General features: G+C 38.9%; 2 protein-coding genes across 4 annotated transcripts; both read right to left on the reverse strand.

Moving 5' to 3' along the window:
* Positions 1 to 1,286: 1,286 nt before the first annotated feature.
* LOC115799819 (receptor-type tyrosine-protein kinase FLT3-like) lies at positions 1,287 to 11,691 on the reverse strand. Its single transcript, XM_030757104.1, has 17 exons — positions 11,626 to 11,691; positions 9,334 to 9,409; positions 8,745 to 8,809; positions 5,438 to 5,598; positions 5,234 to 5,358; positions 5,013 to 5,124; positions 4,637 to 4,776; positions 4,243 to 4,418; positions 3,930 to 4,068; positions 3,660 to 3,837; positions 3,386 to 3,486; positions 3,169 to 3,283; positions 2,883 to 3,088; positions 2,474 to 2,649; positions 2,156 to 2,294; positions 1,826 to 2,008; positions 1,287 to 1,701 (listed from the first exon to the last, which is right to left on the reverse strand). Exons 2-16 carry the CDS (start codon positions 9,341 to 9,343, stop codon positions 1,935 to 1,937), a joined length of 1,917 nt encoding a protein of 638 aa, XP_030612964.1. The 5' UTR covers positions 9,344 to 9,409; positions 11,626 to 11,691; the 3' UTR covers positions 1,287 to 1,701; positions 1,826 to 1,934.
* Positions 11,692 to 16,607: 4,916 nt separating this feature from the next.
* Positions 16,608 to 26,316, reverse strand: LOC115799546 (receptor-type tyrosine-protein kinase FLT3-like). Of its 3 annotated transcripts, none has more exons than XM_030756767.1 (24): positions 26,222 to 26,316; positions 25,443 to 25,519; positions 23,962 to 24,122; positions 23,755 to 23,879; positions 23,534 to 23,645; positions 23,158 to 23,297; positions 22,764 to 22,939; positions 22,451 to 22,589; positions 22,181 to 22,358; positions 21,907 to 22,007; positions 21,690 to 21,804; positions 21,404 to 21,609; positions 21,207 to 21,316; positions 20,996 to 21,128; positions 20,662 to 20,766; positions 20,460 to 20,570; positions 20,165 to 20,321; positions 19,910 to 20,022; positions 19,634 to 19,755; positions 18,777 to 18,899; positions 18,572 to 18,683; positions 18,378 to 18,477; positions 17,619 to 17,724; positions 16,608 to 17,505 (listed from the first exon to the last, which is right to left on the reverse strand). In XM_030756767.1, the coding sequence occupies exons 1-24, from the start codon at positions 26,247 to 26,249 to the stop codon at positions 17,287 to 17,289; spliced, it is 3,069 nt and encodes a 1,022-aa protein (XP_030612627.1). In that variant the 5' UTR covers positions 26,250 to 26,316; the 3' UTR covers positions 16,608 to 17,286. The 3 variants fall into 3 exon arrangements, with proteins under 3 accessions (XP_030612627.1, XP_030612628.1, XP_030612626.1); XM_030756768.1 differs by having other exon boundaries at positions 16,608 to 17,481; positions 20,996 to 21,131; XM_030756766.1 differs by having other exon boundaries at positions 20,996 to 21,131.
* Positions 26,317 to 26,756: the final 440 nt, after the last annotated feature.

Raw genomic sequence — 26,756 nt, forward strand, 5'->3', positions numbered from 1 at the left:
CAGCAGACAGTTTAGTTATTAAAAAGTGTGCACAATATGGCCTTGTTTTTGCCAGTTTTTCATTTATTTATGCAATTTGTTTGTTGACATTTTCTTCAAATAGGCACCTTTTGATTTAATCACCTGAAATGGTTTACCGACAGTCTTGAACGAGTTCTCAGAGGTGCTGAGCACTTGTTGGCTGTTTTGTCTTCACTCTGCAGTCCAACTCATCTCAAACCATCACAACATAGTTTAGATCAGGTGATTGTGGAGGCCAGGTCATCTGTTGCAACACTCCATCAACCTCTTTCTTGGTCAAATAGCCCTTTGATTTTGAATGAATCGCTAACAGTGTCACCAGCAAAGAACCCCATACATCACACTTCCTCCTCCATACTTCACAGTGGGAACTGCACATATAGGAACCATCTGCTCACCTCTTCTACATAAAGTCCAGATTCATGCAGTCTTCTCTGAACAGTTGATGCTGAGATGTGTGTGTGCTCCTTGAACTCTGTGAAGCATTTATTTGGGGTGCTGTTAACTTGTGGTTTCTGAGGCTGGTAACTGTGATGAACTTATCCTGTGCAACAGAGGTAATTCTTGGTCTTCTTTCCTGGGGCGTTCACTGTATACCAACGCTACCTCTTCACAACACAACTGATGCTCTCAAACACATTAAAAGGGCAAGAAATTCAAGAAATTAACTCTTGACGAGACACAGCTGCTAACTGAAAGCTATTCCAGGTGACTGAGAAAATGCCAAGATGTGCAAAGCTGTCATCTAAACAAGACTTTGAATCTAAAATCTGAAACACATTCTGGTTTGTTTAACACTTTTTGTTTAGTAAATAATTCCATATGTATTTCTTCATGGTTTGGATCACTTTATTATTAATCTACAATGCAGACAATTTTTAAATTATGAAAAACCACTGAATTAGAAGGTGTGTGCAAATGTTTGACTGGTACTGTGCACATGAACAACATATGACATATGTAATTACTCATGGAAAAAAAAAAGCTGCTAAAGCACATTTTACTCCAGGTGTAATACTTAAAACATCAAAATACAATACAGTGTAAAACTCCTTAAAATACATGGTTTACAAAAAAATATAATGCTTGCAATTGTTAATGTGTGTCTAAAAATGTTTCATATGAGAAATAAGATTGTTACTGTGGAAACAATGTTATGTGATAAAATCTGGAGCCAGTATACTGACTTGTAGAAAATAATTTCGCAGCCATATCTCTGAAGTATATTCTTAGGAATATTTAGGATCCTTTAAGGAAGTCTGCACATTCAGACCTCAGCTCATTCATAAAATATAATTTGCTTAAATTTTATATAATTAAACCATTTTGTTAAATATGCAGATGCTGGAACGATAGTATAATGTTTTATCCAATACCACCAATAAGAATAAAATGCTAACTATACTTCAATGAGATATAAAGCATGTTGATTCCACTCCAAATTATTATGAGAAGACTACAGAGTAACATTTTGTATGCATAAAATGGTAGAGAGCTGATCTCACTGTTTCTGATGGTTTCAGAAAATCCTCAGCAGAAATCAACATATCTTACTCAGATGTCTCAGCAGTCAGTTAGTGATGGTGTCTCGTTTTCTGTTTTGTCATTCAGGAATGTCCACACTGGTCGGTGCATAGTGGCAGTCGCTGGAAGTCTGGTGGTTATAGTGTTATAACAGAGCTGAAAAAAGAGGGCATGAGACTCAATGAAAATGATTTGTCATCCAGTTGTGGAGGTGAAAATGTTAAGCTTTGCTTCAGAATCTAACAAAAATATGTTGACCTTGAATTACGTGCCAACCTACAGTATATAAGCTGGTTCCACAGTGACTGGTGGGTTGCGTTCTTTATTGTTTGTTTGCAAAATGATTATGTATAACTTTTTTTTTCTTTTTTTGATGAGGTACACGAGCACTACAGCCAGGCCAGAAGCAGAATCAAACTGCCTACTTTCAGCAGCATCAAGCTTTTATAAGTAGGTGGGCCCCCTAAGAAACAGAAATGACAGAATCTTTTAATAATGAGTTTTATTTAATAATTTTGTGAGCAAGTAGTACTTCTAGATTTACTGGGTAAAATATTTATTCAGTGGTAACAGTATCAAATAATAATAACTTGAAATAAAGTCCACTAACCCGAGACATGAACAAAAACAGACTTTGGGTTTTTATTTGGACCCTTGCAGGTGTATGTGCCGCTGTGCTCCTCTCTAACTGATCTGATGGACAGGTAGGCTATCCGACTGCTGTAATGTGAGCCATTTTTAATGCACATCTGGAAGACAAAAGCATAGTAATTAATTACCATTAGAAGAATGAATAACAGTGCAGTAATTTGTGTCTCAGTGTGAGGAAATATTAAAGTGTTTGGTCAGTTTTCAGATAAATGCAAAGGGACATTTGTCCACATAAAAGTTTAATGAAACTCTCACTGGTTATAGGACATTACTGTACCTCCTCCTTCTCTGGTTTACATGATGATGTGTTGGCATCGAGAACTTCTCCTCCTTTCTCCCACACAGGTGATGATGGACTCTTCCATGTCATTCTGCAGCGAAGCAGCAGAGACTGACCTTTGCTCAGGGTGACGCTAGATACCTCATCTGTGTTCATTAAGTTGCTCTCTAAGTCTGAAACACACATTAGGGCCTCAAGTCAAAAGCATATACGGCAGTCTTTAGAAAAAAAACAACTGCTTTAATTATTTGCTACTTCAAGATTAGTTAGTGAGTCTCTGTGCCAAGCGTTTTCTTTCACTTCAAATTTTCAAGTATTTGAACCAAAATGCATGAAATTATCTCCTGTAATCATTTATGGATTCATTATTTATAGCTGTATTTAATATGTTATTAATTAATTTTACCTATAGTGGACTGGAATAAAGATGGTCTGTAAATTATGTGATGAATTTCGCACCAGGAGTCAACTGTGTTTGTCAGGCAAAACTTTAAACGGTCTCCATCCACCAGGCCTGTGCTCAGTGAGCTCTGGATTATCTTGTTGCAGGAAACATCAGAATCAGTTTGAAATGCATTTGGGATCTCTTTCCAGGAAGAGTCTGTTTCACAGCTGCAGTAAAACAAAGGTAAAATGACTTTTAATAATCGGGTCTGAAAGGCTCTTTGAGCTAAATGGCTGTGTAATCATACCTTTCATTGAATTCAGAGCAATCCAACCAGGTATAGTTTGCTGGCACCAGACTCTCAGTCTCAACGGTGTAGGTATCATTAGCCTCATTAACTGAGAATTTGAACTTTGGTTTACCTGGAACGAAATCAGATGATGTTAAACAATCTAAGATTTAATATATAAATGCAAATTACATTTGAATAATAATAAAATTGTACAAAGGTTATATTAACCCACCTACAACACACACTGATATGTTCTTTGTTTCCTTTTGTCCTCCAGCCTCCAGGTGTAACTTGTAATCTCCTGATATGAGTCCATCACAAAGCTTCACAGTCCTGACAAACAGTTAATTATAGAGCTCATATTATATGATTACACTTGACAGTAGCATCTCTCTGTTGCTGCTCATGAGAAGAATGAATAGACATTTTTACACTTCTACATGATGATAGTTTTCCTAAAAAGCTCATTAATAGTGTTAACCTGAAACATTTCTTCATTGAAGTACCTGTGCTGTGTTACACCTGTCTCCCTGACACATCTAATCATATTTTTGTCAGGAGTCTCCCAGGAACAGTGCTGGAGAACAGGGTTGTAGGAAACACTGGCCTGCAAGCAGGTGCTGGATGCCAGCTGAGCTGGTATGATCTTGTGCTCATCCAGCTGAGCAGAGAGGAAACCTTTAACTGAGGCAAGACAACAATAAATCAGATTTATTCAGTGGTAACAGTATCAAATAATGATAATAACACGAAATAATGAAATAAAGTCCACTAACCCAAGACATGAACATAAACAGATGTTTGGTTTTTATTTGGACCCTTGCAGGTGTATGTGCCGCTGTGCTCCTCTCTAAGTGATCTGATGGACAGGTAGGCCATCCGACTGCCCTGATGTCTGTCATTTTTAATGCACATCTGGAAGATAGAAACATAGTAATTACCATTAGAAGAATGAATATCAGTGCAGAAATTTGTGTCTCAGTGTGAGGAATATTAAAATGTTTGGTCAGTTTTCAGACAAACATAAAGGGAAATCTGTCCACAAGAAAGTTTAAAGAAACCCTCACTGGTGACAGGACATTACTGTACCTCCTCCTTCTCCGGTTTACATGATAATATGCTGGCATCGAGAACTTCTCCTCCTTTCTCCCACACAGGTGATGGTGGACTCTTCCATGTCATTCTGCAGCGAAGCAGCAGAGACTGCCCTTTGCCCAGGGTGACATTAGATACCTCATCTTTGTTCATTAAGTTCCTCTCTAAGTCTGAAACACACATTAGGGCCTCAAGTTAAAAACCATATGGCAGTCATTTAAAAATTGCTTTAGTTATTTGCTCTCAAAGATTAGTTAGTTTTTTGTTTCACTTCAAATTTTCACGTATTTGAACCAAAATTAATCAAATTGGCTCCTGTAATAATTTATGGATACATTCTTTTGTGTAATGTATTTAATATGTTGCTAATTAATTTATATCCACTTACCGTAGTCATACATTTGGGAGCACTCTTGTCCTTCAGCATTGGTTGCACAGCACATCATTCCTGTTTTATCAAAATCACTGCTTGTTATTGTGCTCTCTGTCCTTCCATTGCTTGTCTTATTCGCACCTCCATAGTTTCCCCTGTTCAAACAGAGAAAAAACTTGTAAGTGGTGTCAAATGATATTTTTCAGAAAGCTGATGTCTGTGAAATACTTCATTAACAAAGCTTGGCGCTCGACTGGATCAGTTCTGCTGTCTGATACCTTTTCCTAACCACCCATCACAACAAAGTGTCACTCTAAATGATCTGATCTAGAATCACACTTTAAGACGGATCCCTGAAGTTTGTATTCAAATGTAATGGACAAGATCTTACAAATTCCATTCAATTGTAGGATGTGGAGAGCCCTCAGAGATGCATTTAAAAAGGGGGGAAGTCTTTGGGCGGTCAACGCCATCGAGCATCAGCTGTGGTTTTGTGGGACGTTCTAAAGAACATAACAGAAAACAGTTAATTTTATTATCACTAATTTATCATCAAACAGAGTTTGAACATTGTAGAAGAAAGAAGATGAGATGTGGGAAGCTGTTACTCACTCATTACTACATGAAGAATCACAGTCACGGAGAACAAGGTGTCATTTCTGGATTGACAGGTCAGCGTGTACTCCCCTGAGTCTGTCTCTGAAAGCGGTGGTGTGACCATTAACTGATTTCCTTCTCTGATGAGGGCAAAGTAAATGTTTCAGTTTAACTGCATAAAAAGATAAAGCACACAAACAGAAACAGATGTTCACTTACGTTGTCATTAGTCTGTCTCCTCCTCTCATCCAGTAGCAGACGAGAGATTCAGAGAGGTCCTCCAGAGAGATGATGAGTTTCTCACCAACAGTCAGCTCTTTGCTGACGGGATCAGATGCATTCAGATAATTCAGATAATCAGCTGGACGAAAACATGCTGCCTGAAAAACAAGACCTGCCATTTAATCTTCTGGCATTACTGTAAGTAGCGGTAAAATATTCACTGTTGGCAAGATCCTCAAAGACTTACAGATGGTTTCCAAGCACACATAAAGGTTGATTTGCCTATTAAATCTCTGCTGTTTTAAAAAAAACAGATATTTTTCTTCAGCAATTTAAGTATGTATTTGTATGTTGTAATTATTCATAAATTATTTAAAGACTTGGGTATTTTCTAGCATTCTAAAATTACATTAAAATTATATATCAAAATAAAATACACTGCTCAAAAAACAAAACAAAACAAAAAAAAAAGGAACTCTTTGAAAACACATCAGATCTCAATGGGGGAAAAAAATTATGCTGGATCTCTGTAGTGCTATGGATTGGGTCATGTGTTAGGAATTAAAGGATGCCACATTGTTTGATGGAAATGAAAAATCCCATCCATCCTCTTATCCTGTTCAGGCTATCGCAGGGCCAACACAGAGAGACAGACAACCATTCACACCTATGGGCAATTTAGAGTGACCAGCTGACCTAACCCCAGTAAATGCATGTCTTTGGACTGTGGGAGGAGACCCACGCAAAGAACATGCAAACTCCACACAGCAAGAGGGCCGGGGAAAGGTGGGATCGAACCCAGACCTTCTAGATGTTATTCTAGCTGTGAGGCTGTAGTGCTAACCACCACATCACCGTGCTGCGGTGATGTGGTGGTTAGCACTACAGCCTTTGATTTTCAAAGACACCCTGAAAATCAAAGTGAAAAAATGATGCAGCAGGATACTCCATTTTGCTGAAATTTAATGCCTAACAACGTCGGGGCACACTCCTAATGAGACGACACTACTGATGGTGCCCCGGGGGATCTCCTCCCAGATATGGATCAGGGCATCACTAAACTCCTGGACAATCTGAGGTGCAACCTGGCAGCATTGGAGTGACTGAAACATAATATCTCAGAGGTGAGCATGGGGGCCAGTCAATGGTATTAATTCCTTCATCCTCCAGGAACCGCCTGCATGTTCTCACCACATGAGGCCAGGCATTGTTGTGCAACCCAGGACCCACAGCAGTTTAGGGTCTGACAGTGGGTCCAAGATTGTCATCCTGACACCTACTAGCACTCAGGGTGCTGTTGCCTAGCCTGTAGAGCAGGGGTCTCAAACTCCAGGCCTCAAGGGCCGGTGTCCTGCAGGTTTTAGATATGTCCCTGATCCAACACATCTGTATCAAATGGCTGAATTACCTCCTCAGTATGCAGTCAAGTTCTCCAGAGTCCTGCTAATGACTTCTATATTTGACTCAGGTGTGTTGAAGCACAGACACATCTAAAAACTGCAGGACACCGGCCCTCGAGGCCTGGAGTTTGAGACCCCTGCTGTAGAGGTCTGTGCGTCCCTACATCGATATGCCTCCCCAGACCATCACTGACCCACCACCAAATACTGAATGATGTTACAGGCAGCATAGTTTCCATGGTATCTCCAGACCCTTTCACATCTGTCAGTATGCTCAGGGTGAACCTGCGCTTATCTGTGAAAAGCACAAGGCACCAGTGGTGGACCTGCCAGTTATGGTATTCTGTGGCAGATGCCAATCGAGCTCCATGGTGCTGGGCAGTGAGCATAGTGATGAGGACACTAGAGGTCATCAGGCCCTCAGGCCACCCTCATGAAGTCTGTTTCTGATTGTTTGGTCAGAGAAATTTACACCAGTGGCCTGCTTGAGGTCATTTTGTAGAGCTCTGGCAGTGCTCATCCGGTTCCTCCTTGCACAAATGAGCCGATACCGGTCTTGCTGATGGGTTAAGGACCTTCTATGGCCCTGTCCAACTCTCCCAGAGTAACTGCCTGTCTCCTGGAATCTGTTCAATGCTCTTGAGGCTGTGCTCGTAGACACAACAAACCTCCTGTCAATTGCACATATTGATGTGCCATCCTGGAGGAGTTGGACTACCTGTGGGGTCCAGATATTGCCTCATGCTAACAGTAGACAGACTGACCCTAGCCAAATGCAAAAATAGTGGGGGGGAAAAGAAAAAGAAAAAAAAAACCCAGAAAAGATGAGGAGGGAAAAAATGTCAGTGGCCTCTGCCTTTAAAACCATTCCTGTTTTGGGGGTTGTCTCATTGTTGCCCCTCTAGTGCACCTGTTAATTTCATTAACACCAAAGTAGCTGAAACTGATTAACAACCCCCTCTGCTACTGAACTGAACAGATCAATATCCCAGAAGTTGAACTGACTTGATGCTAAACTCTGATTAAAAAGTGTTCCTTTGAGCCATGTACAGTATTTCATACCTTCCAGACAGTGTATTTCTATTATTACTTACACGGCGAACATTTTGTCTTTTGTAACTACCATGGTCCCCGGGTCTAGGACCTAGGGTTTTGAAATGACTTTGTATTGCGGTTCCTGGTTTGTTTCTTTATATTTACATTCATAGGTTTTGGTTCTGGTTTAGTTCTCTTCATGGTTTCTGTGTATGTTATTTCCTGTGTTCTGGTGTATTCTTGCCTCCCTTGTGTTCCTGTGTCTGATTTTGACTTCATCTCTGTGTCATGTTCATGTCTTAGTCCCGGTCTGAGTGTTTGCTACTTCCTGTCTTATTTTGATAGTCTAATATCTTGTATTTTGTATTTACTTTTACTTCCCTTGTCTTGCCTCCAGTGATCTTGTCACTTCCTGGTGTTTCTTATGTCCCTGATTACCTCATGTGTGTATATATTGTCTGTTCTTTGTCGTGTACTTGTCTTTGGCTCCCCTCTTACTGTGTGTTCCCTTGCTTTATGTACTCCATGTTGTTTCCTAGTTTCCTCATAATCCCATAGTTAGTGTATTTCTGACTCCTGTTCAGCCCAGTGTATATTTAGTATATTTTCCTTGTTTGCTACAGCAATAAAGCTGTATTTAAGTTCAGTCCCGTCTTGCATTGGGGTCCCATTGCTGCCTGCCACACAGCTGTTTCATGACAGTGACTGAACTACACAAACACTGAACTGCTGTTCATGCATAGCATGAAAATTGATGTCCACTTCTGTTATATCTACACTACAGGTGTGGTGTTTACCCAGGTATTAATGCATATTTCAATTATGACTGTTCCACAGGCATCAATGTTTAGTTAAAACAGAGCTCTTACCTCATGACTGGATACACAGACATCATTAGAACACAACGCTCTGACAGCACACAGCAGCAGAACAGCTGGAGAGATAGAAAATTGGAACCTTAGTTCAAACAATTGAATTATCATTGGAAAATAAAATAAAAAAAGTAAAGGGGGGGGGGGGGGGGCCAAAGAAAATGCAACATAAATGTTTCATCAAAACAAATTAATTGCTAAATCTTTTTACTGAACTTAATTATATACAATATAAACATCATTGTGTATTTTAATATGAAACCACAAAATTTAAACCATTTAAAAAACAGAATCAAATTTAAGTAGAACTTGTGCTATTATTGGGACATACGTGATGTTTCTTACATTTATTTTCTCCCAGAGGCCTCATACACCGCATAACATTGTAAGAAAAATGAAGAACATAACTCAGTTTCTCATGATAACCTATCTGAGGTTCCTTGCGATGTATTTCTTAACTACAGATGAGTGTTGTCAATAAAATGTTTCATAACTCAACATTTAGCTCTGACCAGCTACAACAATGTCGACTGCACATCTGTGATTACCACTGTCTCTGCAGGACTTTAAAAAAAATCTTACTTACCTGCAATCATGTTTCTACAAATTTGTATTCTTGCAGTGCGGTGCGTGGGGTAATTCTGTTGCTGCAACAACGCCACCTATAGGAGAAATTTCACCCCCAAGGGAGTAGCGAGTGAGAGCACCCTGGAGCCGGTGTTGAGCCAAAAAGTGATCGTCTACCATAAAGTGATTTCCGATGTTTCTATGTGCTTTTACGTATAATGGCTTTGCTTATGTTGGTGAATACAGTGTAGTCAATAGGATTTATGAAGGGCCTATATATAAAATGTGTCACGGTGGGGGCTGTGTGCTGGGAGGGGTGGACCCAAATGCAGGACACAACGCAGACTTAACTAAAACTGCTTTATTCTCAGGAAATGGAATAATACAAAAACCCAAAACCTCAACCAGGGCAAAAACAAACTGGAAGCCTGGGAGAAAGAGAAAAACTCTAAACTAAAACACACAGCTAAGAGGGGCACACTGGGGAAACAATGATGACGACGCAACAAAGAAGAGAGAAAAACTATAGGCTTAATACACACAAGGAAATCAGGGAGAGTGGAAACAACAGGGGACGAGAGGTGAACCAAATGAACCTAATGACAAAGGGGAAGCAAAACTAAACAAAACACAGTGAACACGAGACTGTCAAAATAAAACAGGAAATGACTCAAGGGAACAGCAGACCTGACACTGAACACAGGGAAACATAAGGAACTAGAAAATCAAACATAACAAAACCCCACAACAAAAGAAAACCCCCAGAACAGACAAATTAAGACCAAACCAAAAAACACACAGGGTCCAACGGACCCCGGACCATGACAAAAATGAAGAAATGACCTGTTTCTCAAGTATGTCTATGACTCACTATTATACATTATAATATATACAGTCCTCTTTGGTCACTTCAAATATCTTTATAGAGTGTAATGTTATCTTTGCTGTGATTTCTGCTGCCCTCTTGGCCAGATTTCTCTTTAAAACACATTTTTAAGATCAATTACAGTTTTTACCCTGATAAATAAAGAATATATAAAAGTCACTGCCAAAAACTGATTGCAGCTTCTACCTTGTGACAGAAATGTTGTTTCTCGGTCAAAATGACTTGATATCATTCACGAGAGATATAATTGACATATTTTCCACAGATTATAGATCACCAAGTCATTTACAACAGTTAAAATACAGGCAATCATTTTCTGGCAAATACCGGAAATCATTTTTTGGCAGACAATCACTTTTTGGCACAATACCGGGAATTGTCTCTCAAACCCCGTTTACATAAATAAAAACGGCACAGTTTTGATGCGTTTCCCACGAGCTACTTTTTGGAAACGAGCTCCAGAGCGCTCAGAGGTTTGAGCGCTCTGGAGAAAACGATGCTTTTTAGAAACTGGGGCTCTCATACATGTGCACTTTGGTTGCGGCTCCTATAACCACACCGCCAAGCATGGCAATAGAAACTACAGCATTATCAGCGTTTTTGCATTTCTGTGTAAACGGAGATCGTTTCTGAAACGTCTCCGTGTCACTTTTCGGAAACGATTGCGGCAAAACGACACCGTTGTCGTGTAAACGTGGCCTCAGGCAGGCAGGGACACGGATGATAGGCTTGAGAATGAATCCAGTCTGCCTCAGATACAAAAAGGAAGTTATGTCAAGCAGCAGCTCATAACGGGAGGTGTACTCCATACATCCAAGAGACCAACTGACTTCACTGATGGAAAAAAACAAAACAAAAACAAAGATTGTTGCAAATGTGGCTTAAAATGGACAGTACCTAAACTAGCCTCCAAAAATTCCCACCCCATCCTAAAATGATGACGTACATCATTTCTCAGAATGGCTATTAAGTTCCAATATGAAATCATGAACAAACTGAGACCTGCCCATATAGGCTGCCTGATCCAAAATCAGAGACCAACACCTTCACCAGTCAGTCTGTTCTGTGGTTCAGTAGTGTAACACTATCTCCTCTAAAAAGAAAATCTGTGCACAAAAGCTTTTTATTAGCATTTCCATGGAATTCCAGCACACTGCGTTTTGACTACTGTCTAATTAAGCAGGTATGACGCTTGTTTCCGCCACTACAAAAAACAAACAAAAATGATGGCATGTTCGGCTCTTTTCAGAGAGCGGCCTCTTTACGGTTTGTGTGCTGAGAAGCCCCTTTGTCTTCAGTCTTTTTTATGATAAACTTTAGAATTGCTTTATTTTGAGCATTTGTCCTGTTAAAAAAAAATTCTTACTTTTGTTTAACATTTTAAATGAACTTTTAATGGAACATACGACAAACAAACACACTTACTTGTGTTGCTTTGTGTTACAGTAGGACGGGTTATAGTTGCAGGAGGAGGGCGATGGGTGGCTGTCTTGCTCTGTTTTCTAACTCCTGCTCCCCTCTCCCAAACACTCAGAGCCGTTGAGGGGGGGCGGGGGCAGCGCAGCGACGTGGCTCTATGATGCGCCTTCAAAATAAAAGCACGCGAGTTAAAGATTTCATAATCGAGTATTTTTCTTCTCCGCTGTGTAATTTTTGGGTGGGACAAATGCGCCTGTCTCCAATATTGGGGTGCTATCTTTAGGCCCGAGTGTCCTATAACGCCACTTTCTCTCTGATACAGTTTGATTAAATCATCACTTTGTGTTAAACCCACGACAGGTCAGTTGAAAAAAAACAAACAAACAAACAAACCAAAGATTTCTGTTCAGTGAAAGTTTTTTGTTTTATAAAGAAATCTTTATTTCACACCATTTAATCTAGGCGTAAGAATAAAAATGCCTGGTCACTCCCCAATCCACAGAGTACGTTCGGGGACAATTTCACTGCAACCAATCAAAGCACACGAGGTGAATAAACCCCTTCAATGATCTTTAAATCTAATTAGCATCACACAAATTAAATCTCCAAAAATAATTCTCCACGGCAAGAGCAGCTAGTTTCAATTCAATTTTATTTATATAGCGCCAAATCACAACAAACAGTCGCCTCAAGGCAAACAATTCTAAACAGTATTCTGCTACACACTAAAATACCTGGTACGTCGATCTACCCCTCTATTGACCAGCTGCCTCTACTTCCAAAAGGGCACAGATCCGAAATTAGGTCATCTATAAACACACAATTTCACAAAACACTTCTGTAAGAAATAAAACTTGAAAAATACCAATATTCATGCTCAGGATTATGCCGCTCAAATGGAGTGAGGTGTGCTCAGTCCAATGGCCTGATCCCACTCGCAAAACTGTTTCTAGTTGCAGTCGATTGTATAACTCCTTTTGCAAACTTTCCCAGCCTCCTTCACAGTAACCTGGAAACTTCTGACACACCAACAGCTGAGTTACTGACAGCAGCACTCACTACACACAACATTTAACTCACACATATTCATCCCCCCCCCCCCCCCCCCCCCCCAGATCTTTTGCTAAATGTTGATTTCATTCAAATATGTTAAATTATAGTGTGCACAAAAATGTTTTTATACACAAACAGGAGCAGAAACTTGCCAGCTGGCTCTTTTTAGTTAAATGCTAAAGAGTAAAATGGGTTTATATTAATAGTACTGTACCTCTGCTGTGGCTGTCAGAGAGCCATCATCTATCAGTGAAGGCTGATCTTAGATCAGAGTATAAATGTTTACATTAAAGCAAAGCTGATGTTTTTGTCTGGAAATCTGCTAAAGCATTTTGTATCCAGTAAAGCAGAAATAATGAAATCCTCATTAAAAAGTGAGCTCATGGCAGCCCAATCAGTGTGATGTTCACTGAACAATGACTTCATAAAGGAAATGGTCATAAACTCTGGCAAAAACTTCATCTTAAACATTTTAACGTCAATAACATAGTTCAAGACATTCAGACATCAGTTTTAGGCAATTAAGCTCAAAATCATTATTCACAACTCAGATGAACCAAACTAAGGTAACAAGTCGCAAGGGCGTAGGAATGAGTTTACTATTGGGGGGGGACACATATTGGAAACCTGACAGATCCGTAAATACTCTGAGGTGGGACAAATGCGCCTGTCTCCAATATTGGGGGGGACATGTCCCCCCCGTCCCCCCGGTTCCTACGCCTATGCAAGTCAGACTGTCTTAAATTCAAGTTTGGAGTTATGAAACCAGTCATAACTGATTGGATTTCGTCCAAACCAGCCAGCAGTGCTCTATAAATTTTATTAAGTGCTCTATTCTATTAAGGGCTCATATGGTCCTATTAAGATATTAAGATGGTCCTATTCTTTAAGATAAGATGGGGCCTAATTACTCAAGACCTTGATTGTGAAGAGAAGGATTTTAAATTCAATTGTGGATTTAACAGGGAGCCAATGAAGAGAAGCCAATATGGGAGAAATCTGCTCTCTCTTTCTAGTCCCTGTCAGTACTCTAGCTGTAGCATTTGGGATCAGCTGAAAGCTTTTCAGGGAGCTTTTAGGACAGCCTGATCATAATGAACGACAACAGTCCAGCCTACAAGTTACAAATGCATCAGTTACCTTTACAGCATCACTCTGAGACAGGATGGTTCTCATTTTACAAATATTGCACAAATGCAAAAATAATGTGCATCGAAGGACATGTCCTGCTCATTAATTACTCCAAGATTTCTCACAGTGTTACTGGAGGCCAAGGTAACGCCATCCCCAGTAAGGATCTGCTTAGACACCATCTTTGGAGGATTTGTAGGGCCAAACACAACATCTTCACTTTGATCTGAATTTAGAAGCAGGAAATTAGAGCTCATCCAGCTCTTTGTGTCTTTAAGAGATTCCTGCACTTTAACCAATTGATGTGTGTCATTTGGCTTCGTGGATGGATAAAGCTGTATTTCAGCAGGAAACACATTGGAAAACTCTATCATGTCCATGACATTGAGGAGGGTGGGACAAGTATCAGTGCATGTCATAGCCAATCTAGAGCACATAGGCTTTTTAGGAAATATGGCATTTAGGCTGTTTGACCTGCTTACTAACTAAGAAGCCTGAGGATAGAAACAAAGACACCAACCAGGAATGACCACAAAACTGCAAAAGCACAATCAACTACCAATCAAACAGTAACATTAACAATAGAAAGAGAAACATTAAAGTACTGGTCCGAAAACAAAAAACGCTGGGTCATGAACCCAGGATCGTGACAGTAAGAGCCAAGCAAAACGTATGTCAATTAGAAACACAGTGAGGGCACTCTGTCTTATGCCTTCCTCCAGCAATATCTTTTCTATCTCATACTAACAACGTAATTGTCAAGAACTGCCTTAGAATATGGGCTCAAATTATACAACATGTCGGGAGCAAGAGAATACCTCTCCTATCACCACTGGATTCTAACCCTTTATTTCCACCTTCACTCATTGATAAGACTTTTGCAGTGTGGAAAAGCCACGGGGTACTGTCTGTGAAAGACCTATACTTAGATGGAACTTTTGCCTCATTTGCTCAACTATCTTTGAATTTTAACTTGCTGGGTGCCCATTTTTTTAGATTTCTGCAAGTTAGGGACTTTATTCGTCACTCTGGTTTCTCCGCTATAGTTGACAGACTGTTAGAAATCAATCCCACTCCAAAGAGTACAATATCAAAAATATACAATATTTTGATTTCCAACTCGACCCCTGGGTTTAACCATCTTCGCGCTACCTGGTCTGACGATCTGAACATAGAGATAGAAGATGAAGTGTGGCAAACCATTCTAAAATGCATTTACTCTTCGTCTATTTGTGCCTGACACAAAATTATACAGTGTAAAGTAGTCCGTAGAGTACACTGGTCCAAAATTACATTAGCTTTAATCTTTCCTGATGTGGATTCAACTTGTGTGAAGTGTGGTTTTGGTCCAGCCACTCTTGCTCATATGTTTTGGACCTGTCGCTCTCTATCCCAATTTTGGGGATCTGTTTTTAATTCACTTTCTGTAATCACCTCAACCACTGTACAGCCCTCTCCACTCACTGCTTTATTCGGAGTCCTCCCCAAAAATCAATTACTGTCACCCCATCTTGCTGACTTTGTGGCCTTCCTCACACTGCTCGCTAGATGTATTATTCTGATGCACTTGGAGAATCCTCTCCCACCCACACATCCTCACTGGATAAAAGATGCCCTCTCCTTCACGAAACTAGAAAAAAGTAGGTATTCTCTCAAAGGCTCCGAAACCACATTCTCAAAAATCTGGTCACCGCTCTTGAATCATGCTATGTCTTTGACACTGGATATGACCCCATGAGTGGTGCTGTCTCCACTCATCCCAGTTCTAGCTGCACATACCCTGTACCTAACTCTCAACAATTACAGTAGCACAGCATATATTAAGCCCCTTAGCTGTTTTCTGTTTAATGTACCTTTTTTTCTCCTCCCATCATTTTTCTTTCTTTTTTAACTTATTTATGAAATGTTTTATTTATTTATTTATTCATTTATTCTGTTTATGTGTCTATTTTGTTTTTTACCTACCTACTTTGGTATGGTAATATTTTTTTTTTGTGTGTGTCATTTACTGGTTCATGTTTATTATTCCAATAAATGTTTTATGACATTACTGGAATTTCTGTCTGTTCTGATGTTCATTATTGTATAAAATCAGAAATAAATCATACTTAAAAAAGAAACACAGTGAGGATGGTGACACATGCTGACAGCTTGTCTTTTCACAGACATAACAAATCCCATACCTGGGCAGCTAGGGATAGCTAACTCCATTTGGAGTTGGTTAGCAGGTAAACGAATTGTTTATTTGTGTTTTTTCTTCCTGTAATGTTGTGTTTGTTCTTCTCTGTGCCCCAGAGGGACAGGTCTTTTGTGTGGCATTTGTGTTTTGTAGCTTCAAGGCAAGCCAGCGGAGGCAGTGTGATGCTTTGGGCAATGTTCTGCTGGGGAACCTTGGGTCTTGGCATAAACGTGCATCTTACTTTGACATGCACCACCTACCTATGCATTGTTGCAGACCATTAACACCCTTTCATGGAAACAGTATTCCCTGATGGCTGTGGCCTCTTTCAGCAGGATAATGCACCCTGTTGCTAACATCTTGGTGCAGATACCACAGCACACCTTCAGGGGTCCAGTGGAGTCCATGACTGACGGGTCAGGGCTGTTTTGGCAGCACAAAGGGGACTAACATAATATTAGTATTGATGGGTGTATGCATATTTTACATATATTTTCTTATGTACAAAGTTTCTGATTTTTATATCTTTAAGGCTTTTAGAAAATAATCCAATATAACAGTCCAAAAAACACAGAGACACACAGGTATGGCCGAATTAGTTTTTTATTCAATGAGTAAAGTACATTTTATTGCAGGTATAATGCTTGAATTAGATAAAATATAATATAGTGTAAAAATTCCAGTAAATATACAGAAAAGGCTTACTGTGAAAAAAAGCAAGCACGTACAAAAATAAACTGCTTGCAATCACTACTGGCATATAAATCTCTAAAACTATTTTTTAGAAAAAAAATACTGCGAAATTATATATATATATATATATATATATATGACAACGTAATATATATAAGATATGCAGTAAACCCCTGAGCTTGTTTATTATTTTAACGGGAAAAAAAGCATTTCCAAAGCTACATATATGAAGTACATTCCCTTAAATATATGTTTTTTAAATTAATTATTCTATTTAGGCTACACAATAAAATCTTAAGAGAATACAAACATCCTTTTTTTTTTTTTTTTTTTTTTTTTAGAACATTCATCTCATTTTATTGTAAAAACATCATTCAATGAAATCCCATCTACACAATAAAACCCTTTAATGACATCCTTAGATGGTGGAAATATATGTTAAATATGTGCTGTTTGTTTAATTAATTCCATAAATGAGTATAAAAATGCTTGCAATACTTGAATATAATATAAAACAAGCAGGTTGATTCTACTCTAAATTATTATGTTAGTATCTTATTATCCAGACTGTTACATGAGCTGTTGTATGGATAAAAATGGTATAAAGGTGATCACTCTGTATCAGATGGTTTTAGAAGCTCCTTCTCAGCTGCCAGAGCGTTGGAGTCGGATGTTTCTGCATAGTTTTCTTCGGTCGCGCAGGCTAGACAGTAGTCATTGGCAGCTGGGGTCTTGTTTTCTTCGCTTTGTTTCATCAAGGCAGACATGTCCACAGTGGTCGATAAATTCTGGTAGTCACCGCAAATCTGATCAAACATGTTATGGTAGAGCTAAAAGTGAATAATGGTGATAATTATTATGCTGCTAAGAGTATACTGTGCATACACATATATGTTTGAATATAATTTAACACAAGTATTTGAATTTTTCCCTACAGGCCTACCTTCTCCTCTCTGTCTATCAGCTGGTCACATATGAAGGACACCAACTTGGAGAAAGAAGGACGTTTAGCGGGATCCAGGGTCCAACACGTACACATCATCCCATACCTGCAGAAGAACATGCATAACGGTACCGACACAGCAATGTAAAATACTTAAAAGTAAAAGTCATATTTAAAAGTCCAGAATTAATCTCAATGATATTTAGTTAAAATTTCAAAAGTAAAACAGTAAAATGGACATTTTCATAAGAGAACTAGAACATGATCTTTGGATTTTTGCTATAAACAGAGTAAATCACAGAGATTACTTTAAAAAGATTGTATAATTGTATGAGAAATAAAATGTACATACTTACCGTGTATGAAATAAAATAATTTGAAAAACGGTTTCTGCACAGACATGTGTGTTTTATATCACGGAAACTTGTCACTAAAACTGTAATCCAATCATGTGCGTAATATTTGACACATGTAATTAAATGAAAGTTTGAAGTAGCAGTTCAAGTACCTCCAAAATGAGTAAATGTACTGAGTTACTTTTCACCACAAAAAATGTTGCCATTAATCCAAATATCTAGCTCAGCAGCTGTCGTGATACATATTTATAACAATTTATAATATTTTTACTACTTTTCATTTTTGTTTTTAAATCATGATTTTTTTTTTAATCAAAGATAAAACCTGCAGGTACTGTAAGTCTATTTAAAAACTCAGTGCCTTTATTAAATATGAGAATTGTATCAAAGAGATGAGACTTACACAGTTTCACTGGCATAATATGGACACTCCATCTTAAATCCTCTCTCAATCATCGAATAGAACATATGATCCACTTTTATGCCTGGGTACGGAGTGACACCTGCAAGCAACAGTTGATCAGCATTAAGATGTTAGCATTGATGTGTGCCATTAGAATGCACTGCTCACAATGAGTTTATGTTTGTGAAGGCTACCGAGTGAGAAGATCTCCCAGAGCAGAATGCCATAAGCCCAGACATCACTCTTCATGGTGTACATTCCCTCGAAGATGCTCTCAGGTGCCATCCATTTCACCGGCAAACGCACCTGTGAGACAGCAGAGTTCAAGTCACCCACCTGCTGTGATAAACCTATCAGCCAGCGAATAATATAAAATAACAAAAGTATCATCCAACATACGTTTCCTCTCACGACATAGTTGGAGTCATTTTCGATGTCTCGGGCGAGTCCAAAGTCACCAATTTTCACCTGCCTGCCCTTTGTCACCAGCACATTACGAGCTGCCAGGTCCCGATGGATACACTGCAGACAAAAAGAGCAGTCATCAGCACGTTTTGTGTACTTATCATTATCGGGGTGGCTGCGGCTCAGACGTAGAGCAGGTCATCTACCAATCGGAAGGTTGATGCCTGGCTGCTCCAGTCTGAATGCCGAAGTATCCCTGGGCAACCCCAACTTGGTCCCGATGCATTCATCGGAGTGTGAATGTGTGCACGGATGTTAGATATAGAAAAAAGTGTTTGTGTGTGAATGGGTAAACGTGTTGTGTAAAGTGCTTTGAGAGTGCTCAAAGCAGAGTAGAAAAGCGCTATATAAGAACTAGTCCATTTGCCATATGCAATTTTATATGATTTTGTTTTATTGTTTTAATTTCTATTAATCTCAGGAATAGCTTTCCTTGACCACCAAACTGTTTGGTTTAAAAAACGTAAAAAAAACAGAAAAATCAGCATCAGTTTTGCCTGGTTGAACATTCCAAACCCCCAAATTATAGATCTATTATCACAAGTATACCCTGACTTTTGCCCTATGACAGCTGGAATGGGCTGCAGCCCCCCTGAGACCCTGAAAAGGATACGTGGAAGAGAATGGATGGATGGATAAAGAACTAAGAAACTAAAACAGATGTTGCACGTTTGATCTGTCAAATTAGATCTAAATGAATCATCAACTAAAAAAAGACCAATGCCTTTCTACTGTATGTGTTTTTGCAGAAACGCTGGGTGACAGATGTTTGTCTTGTGTTTGTCGCTTACATTCTTGGAGGAGAGGAACTCCATGCCTCTGGCCACTTGGAAGGCAAAGCTCAGCAAGTCATCGAAGGTCAGGGCGTCCAAGTCTTCTGTCTGCTCGTCTGAGGTTTTGACGCTCTCTGCGTCTGCAGATAAATTGTGTTAAGTCAGCATCAACAAATCTCACAGTACTGTGTCGCTTTCTGTTCACACACACACACACACACACACACACACACACACACTGGTGGTGTTTTTTTCAGTGTGCATGCTGTGCTAGCTTTACATTATATTTCTCACCTCGGCAGTTGTCCATGTCATCAGGGTTAAGGGTGAGGAGGGCAATGTCCTCCTGCCCCCTTGTGGTAGAGCCGAACATAGGTATGTAATTATCCACTGGTGCTTCCAGCTCACTGAGAAGACACAAATGTAGCAAAATTATAATGTCATGTCATCTCAACAAAGAGAACCATTTAACAAAAATAGTATAAAAAAGTGGCACTGATAAATAAATCTGTCTACATTATTTACATTCCTCTATCCCGTGCTTCTCACCTAGGGTTCTTCTTGAGCTGCAGGTTTTGGTAGAGGCTTCTGAAACGGTCTTTGTCAAAAGCGTCTGTTACAGACTTGTGGTAACGTTCACTGTTGTTTTTTAGGTAATTCAGCAGATCACCGTGACAGCAGTACTGGAAGATCAGGTATATTGGTCCTAAATGAGGGAAAAAGGTTATTTTTTTAAAACCTCTGTTTGATGTGAATAGACAACATTGTGACATTACTGACATTAATGACTACATGCTGGTTTATTGTGCATTGTGCATGTGTGTAATCAGCGGTATTAACGCACCCAAGTCTGTGCATGCGCCAAGCAGATTGACAATGTTGGCATGGTGTCCGATGTGAGTCAGCATCTTGAGCTCTGACATCAAAGCCTCCTTCTCCATAGACTGGTGTTTTTCTGCCGGGTCACGAACAAGATTAGCATTTTTTAAAAATATATATATAACCCCCGTAACACTCTGCATTTCACTCATGAAACAAACACAGACCTTTTAGCATCTTGACAGCCACCTGCTGTGAGATTCCAGGCTTTCTGATGCCATGTGCTGTAGCCTGGACCACCATGCCAAAAGCTCCAGAGCCCAGTTCTTTACCTGAGGAATACAGAAACACTTAAAGTTCAGTTCAATTCATTCTAATAAGGAATAACTTTATTGCTGTTGTAATGGTGTCAGAGGTCAGCTCGCAGCAAATTAAATAATTTTAAGTATGTTTAATTGTTTTTTTTCTTACTTCTATTTAAGTATGACTGAATGCAGAATTTATGTTACCTTTATTAAGTGTTGTCACATAATTTAACCCTTAGCATAGTGTAATTCATACCCAGTTCAAGGTTCTCCCTGGGAAACTCCCATTTTCTGTCATATTCAAAGTCCTTGAAGTTAATGTAGATGTAATCGTTATCACTGGGTCCAGTCATCTGGATCATCTGAAGCTGAGGCTGATATTGAGGTTTCTGCTGGAAACAAAAAAAGATTTAGTGTCACCTCTTTGTGCATGATTGTGTTGATATGAATGCTGATGTATTTTATACCTTCTTTTTGACAAAGTACATAAGCACAATGCTGACTATCACCAAAGCCATAAGAAGACTCATGCTGCATACTTTCAGCAGCATCAAGCTGGTATCCGTAGGTGGCTGACCTAAAAACAACAATGTGAGCACAACAGTTTTTAATGAGAGTTACATCAAAGATTTTTTTTTAAAGCACAATACTCATTATTTATTACCTATAGAGCGCTGGACTGGTGGTGGTTTGTATATTATGTGAGGAATTTCGCACCAGGTGCCAACTGTGTTTGTCAGGCAAAACTTTAAACGGTCTCCATCCACCAGGCCTGTGCTCAGTGAGCTCTGGATTATCTTGTTGCAGGAAACATCAGAATCAGTTTGAAATGCATTTGGGATCTCTTTCCAGGAAGAGTCTGTTTCACAGCTGCAGTAAAACAAAAGTAAAATGACTTTTAATAATCGGGTCTGAAAGGCTCTTTGAGCTAAATGGCTGTGTAATCATACCTTTCATTGAATTCAGAGCAATCCAACCAGGTATAGTTTGCTGGCACCAGACTCTCAGTCTCAACGGTGTAGGTATCATTAGCCTCATTAACTGAGAATTTGAACTTTGGTTTACCTGGAACGAAATCAGATGATGTTAAACAATCTAAGATTTAATATATAAATGCAAATTACATTTGAATAATAATAAAATTGTACAAAGGTTATATTAACCCACCTACAACACACACTGATATGTTCTTTGTTTCCTTTTGTCCTCCAGCCTCCAGGTATAACTTGTAATCTCCTGATATGAGTCCATCACAAAGCTTCACAGTCCTGACAAACAGTTAATTATAGAGCTCATATTATATGATTACACTTGACAGTAGCATCTCTCTGTTGCTGCTCATGAGAAGAATGAATAGACATTTTTACACTTCTACATGATGATAGTTTTCCTAAAAAGCTCATTAATAGTGTTAACCTGAAACATTTCTTCATTGAAGTACCTGTGCTGTGTTACACCTGTCTCCCTGACACATCTAATCATATTTTTGTCAGGAGTCTCCCAGGAACAGTGCTGGAGAACAGGGTTGTAGGAAACACTGGCCTGCAAGCAGGTGCTGGATGCCAGCTGAGCTGGTATGATCTTGTGCTCATCCAGCTGAGCAGAGAGGAAACCTTTAACTGAGGCAAGACAACAATAAATCAGATTTATTCAGTGGTAACAGTATCAAATAATGATAATAACACGAAATAATGAAATAAAGTCCACTAACCCAAGACATGAACATAAACAGATGTTTGGTTTTTATTTGGACCCTTGCAGGTGTATGTGCCGCTGTGCTCCTCTCTAAGTGATCTGATGGACAGGTAGGCCATCCGACTGCCCTGATGTCTGTCATTTTTAATGCACATCTGGAAGATAGAAACATAGTAATTACCATTAGAAGAATGAATATCAGTGCAGAAATTTGTGTCTCAGTGTGAGGAATATTAAAATGTTTGGTCAGTTTTCAGACAAACATAAAGGGAAATCTGTCCACAAGAAAGTTTAAAGAAACCCTCACTGGTGACAGGACATTACTGTACCTCCTCCTTCTCCGGTTTACATGATAATATGCTGGCATCGAGAACTTCTCCTCCTTTCTCCCACACAGGTGATGGTGGACTCTTCCATGTCATTCTGCAGCGAAGCAGCAGAGACTGCCCTTTGCCCAGGGTGACATTAGATACCTCATCTTTGTTCATTAAGTTCCTCTCTAAGTCTGAAACACACATTAGGGCCTCAAGTTAAAAACCATATGGCAGTCATTTAAAAATTGCTTTAGTTATTTGCTCTCAAAGATTAGTTAGTTTTTTGTTTCACTTCAAATTTTCACGTATTTGAACCAAAATTAATCAAATTGGCTCCTGTAATAATTTATGGATACATTCTTTTGTGTAATGTATTTAATATGTTGCTAATTAATTTATATCCACTTACCGTAGTCATACATTTGGGAGCACTCTTGTCCTTCAGCATTGGTTGCACAGCACATCATTCCTGTTTTATCAAAATCACTGCTTGTTATTGTGCTCTCTGTCCTTCCATTGCTTGTCTTATTCACACCTCCATAGTTTCCCCTGTTCAAACAGAGAAAAAACTTGTAAGTGGTGTCAAATGATATTTTTCAGAAAGCTGATATCTGTGAAATACTTCATTAACAAAGCTTGGCGCTCGACTGGATCAGTTCTGCTGTCTGATACCTTTTCCTAACCACCCATCACAACAAAGTGTCACTCTAAATGATCTGATCTAGAATCACACTTTAAGACGGATCCCTGAAGTTTGTATTCAAATGTAATGGACAAGATCTTACAAATTCCATTCAATTGTAGGATGTGGAGAGCCCTCAGAGATGCATTTAAAAAGAGGGGAAGTCTTTGGGCGGTCAACGCCATCGAGCATCAGCTGTGGTTTTGTGGGACGTTCTAAAGAACATAACAGAAAACAGTTAATTTTATTATCACTAATTTATCATCAAACAGAGTTTGAACATTGTAGAAGAAAGAAGATGAGATGTGGGAAGCTGTTACTCACTCATTACTACATGAAGAATCACAGTCACGGAGAACAAGGTGTCATTGCTGGATTGACAGGTCAGCGTGTACTCCCCTGAGTCTGTCTCTGAAAGCGGTGGTGTGACCATTAACTGATTTCCATCTCTGATGAGGGCAAAGTAAATGTTTCAGTTTAACTGCATAAAAAAGATAAAGCACACAAACAGAAACACAGATGTTCACTTACGTTGTCATTAGTCTGTCTCCTCCTCTCATCCAGTAGCAGACGAGAGATTCAGAGAGGTCCTCCAGAGAGATGATGAGTTTCTCACCAACAGTCAGCTCTTTGCTGACGGGATCCGATGCATTCAGATAATTCAGATAATCAGCTGGACGAAAACATGCTGCCTGAAAAACAAGACCTGCCATTTAATCTCCAATATCATTGTACATTCTATATAATGACAATAAAGACATTCTATTCTATTCTATTTTGCATTAAGTAGCAAACCCAAGGATACACTTCTAAATTGTAATTATTTGCTACACTTTTTTTTATAGCTTATTAAATTGACTAATATGTCACTGCCCTGATGACATGCAGTTACATGAAAAAAGTACACCCTCTTTCACTTTTACAAATCAGGACACAAAAACAAACTGGTCCTTAGCGTGTCTTAAAATGATCCAAATACAACCTCAGATGATTAAAAGCACCAGATGAAACAGTGTGAGCACCTCTATAAAATCAGAAATTTGACCAGTTTACTGGTATGGAGCATCCAGCTGTGATTTAGCAATGATCTCACAGACGCAATTGTTGCTCCCCGTCAGTCTGGGAAGGGTTACAGCACATTTCCAAACAATTTGCTTGCATTCATTGAGTCGACCATGAACTCCTCTGCATACCAAAGTATTCTAGAGTCAAATGTAACACCATCTCTCTGACAGCTAAAGCTTGGCCAAAACTGGGTCATGCAATAGGACAATGATCACAAGCAGAGCAGCAAATCTACAACAGAATGACTGAAAAACAAAAGAATCAAAGTGCTGCAATGGCCCAGTTGAAGTCCAGACCTCAACCTGATTGAAAAGCTTTGGCAGGACCTTAAGAGAGCTGTGAGTAATCAAATGCCCACAACCTTCACAAACTTCTTCTTACAATTTTACCATGAGTTTATCATATCATGTGTTGTTCATTAGTGGAATTTTAAGACCTGCTAAGGGTCAGATGATTCTTTTATTGTGTTCTGTTATGTAAAAGCTTAGAAATGTTTTTTCACATGACTGTGTCATGTGAAAAAACTAGTAAAAAACTGTCAAACTTTTTTCACACATTATTGAAATGACACAAAGTGTCAGATTTCAAGAAATGAAACAGGATAACATCACCCCCCCCCCCCCCCCCCCCCATTCTTTAGAGCATCTTCTTGTTCTGCACTTTTGTTTTTCTGCATACATACCATAAGACACTGACATTTGCTAAAATACGATGGAGCTACACAGAGTTTAAAGATTATTTTGTTCTGTAAAATGTATGGCTGTGCTGTTTCTATAAGTGCGCACATGCACAATATATTAATGTTGCATTTCTAATGGATTGTATATGTATCCAGAGGGGCTTATCCAAAAACAAAATTTAAGTTTACTATGTGTCAGTTCAGAAGTTGTGCAGCATCTACTGAACAGTACATTTTTCTCATTATTTTTGTGTTAAGAAGCTCTTACTTCACGACTGGATACGCAGACTTGAGTCTTGCCGTCATCGGAGCAGAGCGCTCGGACAACACACAGCAGCAGAACACCTGCAGAAGCAGAAAATACAAACTTTAGTTCGCACACATTTTCTTAATTATTGAAAACAAAATGCAGCAGGAAGTAATTATAATAATAATAATAATAATTTATTTAAATAAAAATAGAGCATAAGCAAATGAGTAACTTTGAAAACAAGAGCAATGCAACACAGTCATGAAGACAAATTAACTGCTCTGCTAAGTATGAATTATACAATAGAACATTATTTATTTTAATTTAACTATAAATGTTAAAAATGTATAAATTCTAAATGCAAATTGTGTGATGTTTTCAGTGGAAACACACATTATTTCTGATATTTATTTTATTCCTGAGAGCATCATATCATATCACTTTATATGAATTACAAATGTCAGCCTTAACACAAGTTAGTCGCTACTGAGCCTTGAAGTTCCTCAAACCGAACATCTGCTGACATTAACCCAGTGTTTTAAGATATGAATCTTTATTTCTAACGCTAATTCTTCTCCAGTTAATTAATGTGTAAAAAGGAAAATCTAAACAGCACATTTTCTTTGCAGATTTAAAAAGAATGGGAAAAGAAATATGACAAATAGTCAAATATATATTCTGGTATTTTTATCGGTGAAATTCAAGTTTTAGTTGTCTTCAATGCGATGCGAAAGTTGCAATACGGCAGTGGCAACAATTCAGGCCACAAAACAGGGACTTGAAAGAGTTCTACTCACCCGCAATCATATTTTTGTGCCTCGGCATTGATGCGCTCTTTCAGAGGTTTACATCTCTGGTTAGACTGTGCACTCTCTGGTCTAAAAGAATTGTGTATGTACCTTTTAAATAGAGGAAGTATAACTGCAAAGGATGACGCTGTCAAGCAATACAACGTGATAGAAACTACTGCCAAAAATAACGTAGCTGGAGAAAAGGTAGAACACATTTTTTTTTCCTGTGTTTTAATAAGAAAATGTATAAGTGGCTGGTTTCTCCTTTATTAACACGAACTATTGCTGGCAAATATTGGCACCATAATCTCGTAGGGGTAGATAAAACAAGATGAGTACTTCTTTATTTTTCAGATTTTTATTAAAAAAATTCTATCTTTGCATGGTTTGCTCATTTCTCAATGCTAACCAAGCTGAAAACAAATTATTTTTGAAATCTGTCCCCTCGGCCCGTGTTGTCAATACAGCATTTTATTACACATTTCATTTTGCAGTGTTGCATTTGAAGCAGGTATACTTTGCCTTACCCACAATGCACAGT

Source organism: Archocentrus centrarchus, chromosome 20, assembly GCF_007364275.1.
Source record: "Archocentrus centrarchus isolate MPI-CPG fArcCen1 chromosome 20, fArcCen1, whole genome shotgun sequence".
NCBI lineage: Eukaryota > Metazoa > Chordata > Actinopteri > Cichliformes > Cichlidae > Archocentrus > Archocentrus centrarchus.

Bases quoted from the DNA above. Each gene is read 5' to 3' on its own strand.
- LOC115799819 (XM_030757104.1), bottom strand. The intron at 4,069-4,242 runs GTACAGTAATGT...TCTATCTTCCAG, and splicing joins GTAAACCGGAGAAGGAGGAG to ATGTGCATTAAAAATGACAG. The intron at 3,487-3,659 runs GTACTTCAATGA...ACTGTTTGTCAG, and splicing joins ACAGGTGTAACACAGCACAG to GACTGTGAAGCTTTGTGATG.
- LOC115799546 (XM_030756766.1), bottom strand. From the start codon at position 26,249: ATGCCGAGGCACAAAAATATGATTGCGG. The intron at 22,940-23,157 runs GTAAGTGGATAT...TGTGTGTTTCAG, and splicing joins CTCCCAAATGTATGACTACG to ACTTAGAGAGGAACTTAATG. The intron at 22,590-22,763 runs GTACAGTAATGT...TCTATCTTCCAG, and splicing joins GTAAACCGGAGAAGGAGGAG to ATGTGCATTAAAAATGACAG.